The 12,709-nt window shown below is 33.0% G+C and overlaps 2 protein-coding genes across 2 annotated transcripts; one reads left to right on the top strand and one right to left on the bottom strand.

Annotated features, from left to right (window-relative positions):
• Positions 1 to 104: 104 nt before the first annotated feature.
• Positions 105 to 1,402, bottom strand: LOC111696715 (uncharacterized). The gene is made up of 2 exons (XM_023466423.1): positions 1,153 to 1,402; positions 105 to 935 (listed from the first exon to the last, which is right to left on the bottom strand). The coding sequence occupies exons 1-2, from the start codon at positions 1,400 to 1,402 to the stop codon at positions 688 to 690; spliced, it is 498 nt and encodes a 165-aa protein (XP_023322191.1). The 3' UTR covers positions 105 to 687.
• A 6,972-nt stretch (positions 1,403 to 8,374) lies between these two features.
• On the top strand, positions 8,375 to 12,583 carry LOC111696710 (heat shock 70 kDa protein cognate 1; the record flags this gene model as incomplete). Its single annotated transcript, XM_023466416.1, has 4 exons — positions 8,375 to 8,453; positions 10,230 to 10,338; positions 11,488 to 11,593; positions 12,499 to 12,583. Coding segments are annotated over exons 1-4 (341 nt in total), but the record flags the coding sequence as incomplete, so codon positions are not given.
• Between the last annotated feature and the right edge of the window lie 126 nt (positions 12,584 to 12,709).

Raw genomic sequence — 12,709 nt, 5'->3', positions numbered from 1 at the left:
TAAGGGTTTTGTAATTTGCAATTGTTGGAACTAAATTCGAGCACTTTTTTAGAAGAATAATAATTAGCGATATTTCATAACTAAGAGAAAAAGAAGACGACACGAATTCTACTGGTTTTTTTTATTGTTCTAATTTTACAAAAAGAAAATTACTGCCCCTTTGGTGCAGAACTGTAAGATGTTTACTATTGTACGATATCAGAGAAAAATCTTCCTGATAAAACTTTGTGATCCGTGGTTTGAACATTGTAACAATACAAGACGTTAAATATATTAGATATTGTGATTTTAAAACGAATAATTCTGATAATATGTGTCAGGCTCAATTGTTTCTGTAACATTGTATGGAATATTTATACTTATAAATAAAAAGTATTTAAGAATTTGTATTTTTTCTGTTATATATATTTAATATGCAGTATACAGGCTGATTCTTAAAAGTCGATTCTTTTTAAATTATCACCAAAGCAAAACAAGGTATCACAACAAAAAGATAATCTTAATATATATTGACTCGTTATTACATGACATTTGACAAAGAAAGTTAAACTAAATGAAGATAAACAATAAAAGATATTATTAAAAACAATTTTTAAACAAAAGAAAGATTTTTAAAAACGGGGGGAATAATGAGGTTAGGTCATGTGAGATGCCTTGATCTGGTCAGGAGTGAGATGCAGCGTCCTCCTAGGGGGGGNGAACAACTGTAGGTCTGGTGGGAGCATGAACCATAGCCTTCTCGGCTGCATCCCACATCATGTCAAACTCGGGAGTTTTGCTGAAAAGCATTCCCTGCTTCATGTTCATCCAGATGCCCATCTCCTCCTCCATGAACTGTCTGACAGCGTTTGAGAGGTAGAAGGCATATGCCTTCCTAGATATGACCTTGAAGTTACGAGTTGACCAGATCATTCGGTCCCATATACCGAGCTTCCCTAAATGATTATTAGATAAGGTATGTCCTATCTATATAATCTATATTGTAAAAGTTTTATATCTATAAGTTTATATCTAGTTATAACCCATTTAAATATTCTCATGTTAATTGTATCCCCCTGTATCTCATGTTGGTTGTATTTCCCTGTATTCTCAGGTTGATTGAATACTACTTTATCTATATTGGTTTGTAAAAAAAAACAGAAACAGACTTACCGGGGGAGGGAGGACAAGCCCACACTACAGCCCACAGACTTTTCCACTCCTCAGACTCCACATACTCCGTAGCCTCGCTCAAGGAGATATTTACTCCCATATGGGCCATATACTTCATGGCACATAATTCCCTATTGAACTTTAGATTCTCATCACTGAGTTGAGTATTGAATACAACCTTTAAGTTGGTATCCAACTTCTGGATAAATCCCTCAGCTAGAAATTTGTTAACTTTCTTAGGGTCGTTCATTATAATCTTAGTTTTTAATTACTAGTTGTAACACATTTAAATATTCTCATGTTAATTGTATCCCCCTGTATCTCATGTTAATTGTATCCCCCTGTATCTCATGTTGATTGAATAACCCTTTATCTATGTTGTTAGAGTATGTTAACCAGGTTAGAATACCCTAACTATATTAGAAATTGTTGTTAGAGACCCAAAATATGTTGTTATTCACTCAAAGGAACTTTTGACCCGTTCGCGCGTCGTCTCGTAACTAACCAACCCAAATCACCTGTGCAGTGCCATGAAGGAGTGCTCTGAGAGCAAAGTGCCGGAAACAAAAGTTGAAGCCCACAAAAATACCTGTCTGCATACAAAATTTCAACCCTGTAGGGTCCCCCATTTGCTCTTGTAACTAACCACTTGTGCAGTGCCATGAAGGAGTGCTCTGAGAGCAAAGTGCCTTATACAAAAGTTGAAGCCCACGTCCATTCCTGTCTGCATTCAAAATTTCAACCCTGTAGGTTCACCCGTTAGCGCGCGAGCATCATCTTGTAACTAACCAACCCAAATCACCTGTGCAGTGCCATGAAGGAGTGCTCTGAGAGCAAAGTGCCTTAAACAAAAGTTGAAGCCCACAACTGTCTGCATACAAAATTTCAACCCTGTAGGTTCACCCGTTTGCGCGCGCGCGCGCACGTCGTCTCGTAACTAACCCCTTGTGCAGTGTCATGAAGGAGTGCTCTGAGAGCAAAGTTTCAACCACTTTTCATTCATATAAATAAAAAATATATAAAATGTATAAAATATATAAAATATATAAAATATCTATGTTGTTAGAGTATGCTAACCAGGTTGAAATACCCTAACTATATTAGAAATTGTTGTTAGAGACCCAAAATAAGTTGTTATTCACTCAGAGGATCTTGAAGAACTGAAGAAATGGAAGGAGACTAGCACATGGAAATGAGTCATCCATGATGCAATGACATTGATGGTGTTTCACTGTAGCAGGGATAGATAGTGTCTCCAAAAAATAAAAATAAAATTTTTTTTTAAACTTTTAACAACTAACAACTAACCAACCCAAATCACCATGAAGGAGTGCTCTGAGAGCAAAGTTCCTGAAACAAAAGTTGAAGCCCACGTCTATACCTGTCTGCATACAAAATTTCAACCCTGTAGGTTGTCCTGTGCGCGCGCCCGTCGTCTCGTAACTAACCAACCCAAATCACCTGTGCAGTGCCATGAAGGAGTGCTCTGAGAGCAAAGTGCCTAAACAAAAGTTCTCATTTCTCAGACCACTCTATCTTTAAATGCTTATATCTTTGGAACCAGTTGAGATTTTCAAGAAATTTCAAAAAGCACAGGTAGATACAGAAGTGGACTATCAGTGTGCAAAGTCAGTACGAGCTGACTTACGTAACGAAGAAATCAGAGCGCTTCGCGTCAAACGTTTTTTTAATACTTGAAATAATAGAGATATCAAAGAAAAAATTTAGATCGATGTTTCTATATATAGTAGTGAGTTATAACCAAAATTTCAGCCAAATCTAAAATTTTTGTCAAAAAAATCTGAAAAACTTTTTTTTAGGATCCAAAATAGATTTGTCTAATATTTGGATTATTGCTTCATAATATAGTAGGGATCTCAGATCCAAAATATTAGGTCAATATCTCTTTTCGTTCCAGAGATATAGGCATTTAAAGATGGCGTTAAATGAAAAGTGGTTGAAATGACGCTCGCGCGCGCGCGCGAACGGGTCATCCTACAGGGTTGAAATTTTGTATACATACAGGTATGGACGTGGGCTTCAACTTTTGTTTCAGGCACTTTGCTCTCAGAGCACTCCTTCATAGTGATTTGGGTTGGTTAGTTACGAGACGACGGGCGTGCGCGCGCGCAAACGGGACAACCTACAGAAATGAAATTTGGTGTGTAAGTAGATCTGACCTTCCTCTACAATTTTGCTTTTCTTCAATTTGCTCTCAGAGGAATTCTACCACTCATAATTGTATTTCATATTAAAAGAAGTTCCTCCCCCCAAAAAAGTTCTTCATAATTTTTCAAAAAAAAAGTCGAAAAAAGTTTTTAAAAAAATTGTTAAAAGTTTTAGAAAAAATTTAAAAAAAAAAATTTTAGAGACACTATCTATCCCTGCTACAGACAGGTATTTTTGTGGACTTCAACTTTTGTTTAAGGCACTTTGCTCTCAGAGCACTCCTTCATGGCACTGCACAAGTGGTTAGTTACAAGACGACGCGCGCGCGTGAACGGGACAACCTACAGGGTTGAAATTTAGTATGCAGACAGTTATGGACGTGGGCTTCAACTTTTGTTTCAGGCACTTTGCTCTCAGAGCACTCCTTCATGGCACTGCACAGGTGATTTGAGTTGGTTAGTTACGAGACGACGCGCGCGCGCGAGCGCGAACGGGTCAACCTACAGGGTTAAAATTTGGTGTGTAAGTAGATCTTACCTTCCTCTACAACTTTGCTTTTCTTCACTTTGCTCTCAGAGCAATTCTATGTTTCGTTTCTAGCCAGATTTTGTGCTAAGACACATATTATTCACTTACATATATTTCAAGTCCATCTCTGAATCTGCGGTTTTCGTCTTTTTGTTATAAAATCGTAATTTTTGACGTTTTTTAACATTTTTTTTAGAATATTAATTAGCTGGAGTTGAGAAATCTGAAACATGTTTCGGTTTTTTGATAGCTCAAAAACGGCTCCGCGCCTATCTTCTATTTCAACTTTTAATTGTGGCTTTATCTATGAGCATCTTCTCTTTTTGTACAGTATAAAACAAAAACAAAAAAGTTTGAGAATTTTATAATATTTTTTCGCGCACTTTCAGAATTTTACAAAATAAAAAACTTTTAAACACAAATTTTAGAGATTTTGATAATTCATAAACCTTCCCTGGAGTTAGGAAAAGATAGGTCTAGATAAAGTTATGTTTAGATAAAGACAGGTTTAGATAAAGAAAGGTTCATAAAAGATAGGTTTTAGATAAAGAAAGGTTTAGATGAAGAAAGATAGGTTTTTATAAAGAAAGGTTTATATAAAGATAAAATTAGTTGCAGATAAGGTTTAGATGGAGAAAAGTTTACTTAAAGATAGGTTTAGATAAAGCAAAGTTTAGTTAAAGATAGGTTAGTTAAAGATAGTTTTAGATAAAGACAAGTTTAGTTAGAGATAGTTTTAGATAAAGACAAGTTTAGATAACAAGGCGTTTAGGGCGCTTCGCGCCCATCTTCTATTTCAACTTTTAATTGTGGCTTTATCTCTGAGCATCTTCTCTTTTTGTACAGTATAAAACAAAAACAAAAAAGTTTTCGAATTTCATAATATTTTTTCGCGCATTTTCAGAATTTTACAAAATAAAAAACTTTTAAACACAAATTTTAGAAATTTTGATAATTCATAAACCTTCCCTGGGGTCATGTGATGTCCCACACAAGATAAAGAAAGGTTTAGATAAAGATCGGTTTGGATAAAGAAAGATAAAGGGAGGTTTATATAAAGAAAGGTTTAGATAAAAATAAGCTTAGATAAAGATAGGTTTAGATAAAGACAGGTTTATTTAAAGAAAGGTTCAGATATAGAATCTACATAATGTTATGAACTTCTTACATCTGACCGGCCCTTCTCCTCCACCTAGCAACTATACTGTATAGAAAGCGTGTACAGGGATATTACTAAGCTAATCTTAACATTGCATATCAATGAGCTAATATTTATCAGGTTTAACACAACACTAGATGTTTACCTTAAATGGTAATCTTGATTTATTTACGTCAAACTCTACGTCACAAAAGATTGCCATTTTTGTCCTAAATTGTGGTTTTTAAAGTTTGTATCATTAAAAAAACCTGCCAGTTATGAGACGATGTATTAGTAGTGATTAAACTCTACTTTTGTAATTTTAAAAGTAAGTTTAAAAGTATATCCCCCTCCCCCTCCCCATTCTTCCTTCCCCTTAATGTTTCTCCAGGTGTAATATAAGCTGGCCGGCCTGACTAGCTGGATCAGTGATACAGGGTCAATCAAGGTACAACAAGTACAGGTACATATATCTAACATGTACTGAGCTACATATTTGTACAGTGTTTGATGTTTAGCGTATTTAGTTTGATCTGACAAGTTCTTAAATTCAAGGTTTAATAAGTTTACAAGCAGGAAGCAAATCAACGCTTTGATGTGAACTAACTTGATACAGAGTGTCCAAAAGAATATAATCGGAGAAGAATGAAATTTCAAAAAACGTTGAATTAAAAGAATAAATAAAGCCCAAAATCTTTTTTTTCTGAACATTTTAATTCATTGCAAAGAAAATTCGACAATTTTTGGTAAACCATGGATTTGAATTAGGATTAAGCAGATAAATCTTTAATTGAAATACTATCTGTGTACCCAGACATATTGGAAAACTTTTGCTTCCCTAATAGAAGGATTTCAAGAATTTTAAAGGGACTGTAAGCGTAATTTCAAGTGACCCTCCATGCAAAAAATGGCAATGCCCGGTCGAAAGATGCGAAAGATACTGCCATTTTTTTATCTCATTAAGTGTTTAATTCTGAAAATTTCTCCATTGGTTCCTATAAGTAAGAAATGTGCAAGTCACTTTTGCATAGAAATCACAAATGAAAATGAGCAGTTTAAAAACACCAAAAGACACAGCTTTCATGGGTATATACTGTTGTAAATCGGGCATGTGTCATCTTAGCATAGAGGGTCACTGGAAAAAACTCGTACAGACTCTTTAAGTCTAATTTCTGGTGTCAGTTTTTGTATGGAAAGTTGTTTCATGAAATAAAAACGTTTGATTTTTGATAACTTTTAAGTTAAAGGATCACGCTTGAATGAATGAGATATCTCTAGTTTAAAATTGATTATTATTCATTATGATATCTCTATAAAAGTGACTTGCGGATCTATGCTGAAAAATCAATGAGAGGAATTGAGAGAATCTAAGAGTAGTATTGGGCATCGGATATTTCATTCTTTACAAAGAGGTCCACTTGAAATTAAAACAACAGTCCCTTTAAATAAAGATTTGATTCAAACAAGTCTTACTGTTAAAATTTAATAAAAGTGTTTATAATCTATCATGAAACTGGTGAACATTAATACAGTTTATAGTAAGTGTAAATATGTGACAAAAAATAATCAATAAGATGGCTTGAAAACGTTGAATATTTTGAAAGCGGACTTTTTTAATTTAAAATCCAAAAAAATCTATTGTTACAATTCAAACAATTGATCTTAGAAAAATATTTTAATTGGATTTAAATGATTGAATTGAAAGAGCTCAATAATTAATTTAAATTTTTTACTGCTTTGAACATTTTCTTTTTATTTTATTAACTTATTCAACCTTTCTTCAAGGAATCTTAATAATTAGTTCCAGGGTTCATGTTTTCTTCAAGGTTTCCTGATATATAGTTCCATGGTTCTTGTTTCCTTAAAGTTTTTCTGATATATAGTTCCATGGTTCTTGTTTCCTTCAAGTTTGCCTGATATATAGTTCCATGGTTCCTGTTTCCTTCAAGTTTTCCTGATAAATAGTTCGATGGTTCCTGTTTCCTTCAAAGAATATTGGTTCCATGGTTCTTGTTTCCTTCAAGTTTTCCTGATATATAGTTTCATGGTTCTTGTTTCCTTCAAAGAATATTGGTTCCATGGTTCCTGTTTCCTTCAAGTTTTCCTGATATATAGTTCCATGGTTCTTGTTTCCTTCAAGATGTCCTGAAAAATAGTTCCATGATTCCTGTTTCCTTTACGGAATCCTGATAAATAGTTCCATGGTTCCTGTTTCCTTCAAGAAATCCTGATGAATAGTTTCAGGGTTCCTGTTTTCTTCAAGGTTTCCTGATATATAGTTCCATGGTTCCTGTTTCCTTCAAGTTTTCCTGATACATAGTTCCATGGTTCCTGTTTCCTTCAAGGTTTCCTGATATATAGTTCCATGGTTCCTGTTTCCTTCAAGTTTTCCTGATAAATAGTTCCATGGTTCCTGTTTCCTTCAAAGAATATTGATAAATAGTTCCATGGCTCTTGTTTCCTTCAAGTTTTCCTGATAAATAGTTCCATGGTTCCTGTTTCCTTCAAAGAATCTTGATAAATAGTTCCATAGTTCCTGTTTCCTTCAAGTTTTCCTGATAAATAGTTCCATGGTTCCTGTTTCCTTCAAAGAATATTGATAAATAGTTCCATGGTTCTTGTTTCCTTCAAGTTTTCTTGATAAATAGTCCCATGGTTCCTGTTTCCTTCAAAGAATCTAAATAAATAGTTCCATAGTTCCTGTTTCTTTCAAAGAATCTTGATTTTTAGATCCATGGTTCATGTTTCCTTCAAGGAATCCTGTTTTTTAGTTCCGCTTAATGTTTTTCCAAGGTTTATTAATTTGAAGATTTGAAGTTTAAAGTTTGTTACAATAGTATTATTTATATTATTTATATTATTATTTATTATATATTTCGTTTTCTTTTTTTGACATACATTAATAGAATAAGATTGAGAAGACAAAATAAAAGTTTAATTTATCTGTCAGCAAATAAATTATCTACAGATTATAAATATTCTATAAATAATCTATTTGACTTCTGAGTTAAGATTGAGAGATCTACTGGAACGGCCAAATACTGCGAAATCAAAGAAGTTTGAATTAGCATTGTAAAAACTAATTTTAAGAGTCAAAATTACGTTTTCAAGAGTTTTATTATGTTAACGGTAAAAGGTTCTTTATTGCAAAAAAAGAACCGATTTCTATTTTAATTTGTGATCCATAAAAATATCAATGTTCCTAAAGATATTGATTGTTACCATGGTGACACAGATTTCCTGGTATATTGACAAATAATTATTACTGCCAATACAAACTTTTCAATATTTTTGAGATGTTGTTTAATTAAACTAAAACATGATGCATGACAACCCCCCCCCCCCCTGCGATGAGGATGAATATACGGAGTAAAATTTTCCTGCAGTTTAATTTAGTCCGCCCTACAGACAACCTCAGATTTCAAATGTCTCCGATGAATTTTTTCAAGCGAAGAAAAAGTAAAAGGTTTCATTGATTTTAACTATCTTATGTAATATTTTTTAATGAAAAAGTAGAAATATATTTTTTATTATGAATGATATTGATTTCATGCACATCTTGATAAATATAAAAAATCTAAATTAAATCTAAAAAGGCTTGAACCTTCTCGATAAAGAGAACCTTTTTGTACAAAAACTTTATAACACTGCGAACCAAAATATCAGTGTTATAAATAGTTTAATATCATATTAAAGTTTAATTCATTTCAAAATAAAATATAATTGAGTAAAAGAATTATTTCAGCGAATTAAACTGCAAAAAGAAGAAGATATTATAACTATTCACCAACTCTCATGTTGTGTGAGACACTCTGTAGTTGCTCCATGTACAGGGTGTCCCACATCATATTAGACCGAGAACGGGTCTAAATTACGATTTTCGGGACTAATTAGAAAATTTCATTAGAATGAATCGTTTTGAAAAATAACATAAGACTTATATAAGAATTTTCTTGCGGAAAATGATGAGTTTTTAGAGTATTGAGGGTTTATTTTGGTGTTAAAGATTGGAGATAATCTAATATAATATGGGACGCTCTGTAGTTAAGTTCGGTGGGTTATTACATACACAGAGATGAACATTTATTAATTGAGATAAGTTGTTAAACTATGTACGGCGTAATCTACTTCTGCTGACCTTCCCTTTACAACTTATATAGTATATAATAACTGGGACTATTCAACATACATAAATTCCTAATTCCAATATAACATTCTGATTCCTGTTATATAAACAAGCAGAGGTAACTGACTTTTGTGACATAAACCGATGTACCCGAATTGTGGTAGAACTGTAGATTGCAATTTAAAGGGACTGAAAACATAATTTAAAGGGACTGTAAACATAATTTAAAGGGACTGTAAATATACTTTAAAGGAACTGTAAACTTAATTTAAAGGGACTGTAAACATAATTTTAAGGGACTGTAAACATAATTTAAAGGAACTGTAAACATAATTTAAAGGAACTGTAAACATAATTTTAAGGGACTGTAATTATAATTTAAAGGGACTGTAAACATAATTTTAAGGGACTGTAAACATAATTTTAAGGGACTGTAATTATAATTTAAAGGGACTGTAAACATAATTTAAAGTGAGCTTTTATTCATCGAAAGGAATAGGTAATTCATAACAGTAGTAAGCGTTTCTCTGATCAAAAATAGTATTTTCTCTGCAAAGACAACTTGCGGATTTATGAACAATGAAGGAAGTTGTCAGAATTCAACATGTTTCCAGACGAAGAAAACGACCTCATTGTTATTCATATAAAGGTTTTAAGGACACCATTGTAAATCGGACACACCCCTCTACAAATACAGGGTTATTTCAAACTATGTTTACAGTCCCTATATCCTTCCGGTGAAATATTAATTTATAGTTAAAAGATCTAAGTCAAAAGTTTTGATGAGTTATTTGATATTTCATTCTTGCACTCAAATAAATGATCAAGTATCATATTCCTTAGAAACTTTTACTCTAATGCAACCAACTGACAGTAATTATTCTCTATGTAACTTTGGTTGTCTTCCTATTGTTTAGTTTTTGTGACACCTATCTAACATCTTTTTACATATTTCTACAAAGACGATATTTATCAAAGCAGAATCTTCGAGTAAATATCTAGTGGGATAACATGTCGTCTTCCTTGCTACACTGTCCACTTGTGACGTCAGTATCTGTTGCCAACTATTGTTCTTGATAATCTATTGGCTTGCACTGTTATATTATTGTTTTCTAGTGAGAGACAGAGGATGGGTAAAGTTGCAGTTGGAATTGATCTTGGTACAACTTACTCCTGTGTGGGAGTTTTCCAACATGGAAAAGTTGAAATCATTGCCAATGACCAGGTAACATAAAAGAAGTAACTGTTACATTAGAAATCATCGCCAATTACCAGTTAGCATGAAAACAAGCACTGTTATAACAGAAATCATTGCCAATGACCAGGTAACATGAAAAAAATAACTGTTACATTAGAAATCATCGCCAAATACCAGTTAGCATGAAAACAGGCACTGTAATATCAGAAATCATTGCCAATGACCAGGTAACATGAAAAACGTAACAGTAACATAAAAACAGGCACTGTTATATCAGAAAGAATTGACAATAACCAGGTAACATGAACAAAGTAACTTTTACATTATAAATCATTGTCATTGCTAAAGTGAAAAAGTACAATCTAAAAATGTTTGCTTGTTTTTTTGTAAATTCTTAATTATCTTGTAACAGAACATTACAATTGTATGTAATGTATTGCCCCCCCCCCCTCACCTGGCGCCCCTGAACCGAAACAAGTCCTAAAATGATAAAGAGCAGGTATCATTATTATTAGATTATGTAAAACCTAATGATGCCTTTAATATTACTCTATACAGTATACACACTGTATACAATTTACTTAATCTAATTTAATTATTCAGCAAACCAGATCTACACTGTGTACAGTGTACGGTGTAAAGTTTACGGTGTACAGTGTACGGTGTACAGTGAACGGTGTACAGTTTACGGTGTACAGTGAACGGTGTACAGTTAAAAGTGTACAGTTTACAGTGTACAGTTTACAGTGTAAATTTTACAGTGTACAGTTTACGGTGTACACTTTACGGTGTACAGTTTACAGTGTAAAGTTTACAGTGTACAGTTTACAGTGTACAGTTTACAGTGTACAGTTTACAGTGTACAGTTTACAGTGTACAGTTTACAGTGTACAGTTTACAGAGTACAGTTTACAGTGTACAGTTTACAGTGTACAGTATACAGTACAGAGTCTGTACAGTGTCACTGTATAATGCACCTTACCAGGACTTACTTATAAGTATAATTTACATATACGAATTAGTTAAAAATATTTTAAAGCAAAGGATTCTGTAAATTAACCTATTCAGTCTTATTTTTTTAAGCTTTGGATGACAATAAATGTAGAAAATTTATAAAAGTTTTGATCAAAAATTTATTTGATAATATTTATTTTTATTGAAATTATATTTGTTCAGGGTAACCGAACCACTCCCAGCTATGTTGCTTTTACTGATTCTGAAAGACTTATCGGGGATGCTGCTAAGAACCAAGTTGCCATGAACCCAACAAATACTATCTTTGGTAAACAGAATAAATACAGGGACATTAAGCAAACATAAGGATTTGGTATACTCTGCTGCAAACAAATCCATTAGCTTGCTTCAAATAACTATTAGAAAATGTTTTGGCAAATTTTTACCCTTGTTTTGCGTAACCAGTTGAAGAGCTTTTGCGTAATTTTTCGCCTTTTTATACGCAAGAAGTTGTGCGCGTTATTGAAAACATTTTTGAGGCCATTTAGATTATTCAGCGCCAATTGCGCTAAACTCATAAAATTTCACCAAAAATGCAATCTATAGTTTTGTGAGCAATTTAAATACAAAAAAATATCTCAATTTTACGTAAAATGAACTTTGTTAAGTGCTGTTTTTTTTACGCAAAAATGTTCGCAACGAAAGCTAAACTTTGGGCTTCCTTCCCCAAAAATTGCAAATGTTCTGCGAATGGAAACCCTGGGTTTAATGCGGGTACTGGTATGTTTGAATTGAAAAGTTTAAAAACTTAATTCAATAAATAAAAAAAAACTCTGCGACCATTCCAAAATCTGAAAACGACCACTTTTCCAAGGATCGGGAAGGGAACCTTTGAAAAAATTAACTAATGTAAACTAATTGAATTAAATAATATCTATCTTGAAATAAACTGCATGAATCTAATACTAGATGCCAAGAGGTTGATTGAATTAAATAATATCTATCTTGAAATAAACTGCATGAATTGAATACTAGATGCCAAGAGGTTGATTGAATTAAATGATATCTATCTTGAAATAAACTGCATGAATTGAATACTAGATGCCAAGAGGTTGATTGAATTAAATAATATCTATCTTGAAATAAACTGCATGAATTGAATACTAGATGCCAAGAGGTTGATTGAATTAAATGATATCTATCTTGAAATAAACTGCATGATTTGAATACTAGATGCGAAGAGGTTGATTGGAAGAAAGTTTGATGATGCCAATGTTCAAAGTGACATGAAACACTGGCCTTTCAAGGTAAATATCTTGTATACCAAATATCTGAAAGGGATTGTATACCAAATATCTGAAAGGGTGTTTCGCTACTTAGCGATTTCCCTAAAGACCTAATATATGTACCGTGTGGTATTTCTCAGGATTGGATCGTAAGACTC

Source organism: Eurytemora carolleeae, unplaced genomic scaffold, assembly GCF_000591075.1.
Source record: "Eurytemora carolleeae unplaced genomic scaffold, Eaff_2.0 scaffold55, whole genome shotgun sequence".
In the NCBI taxonomy this organism is placed as follows: domain Eukaryota; kingdom Metazoa; phylum Arthropoda; class Copepoda; order Calanoida; family Temoridae; genus Eurytemora; species Eurytemora carolleeae.
This window is presented reverse-complemented; position numbering and strand designations above follow the sequence as displayed.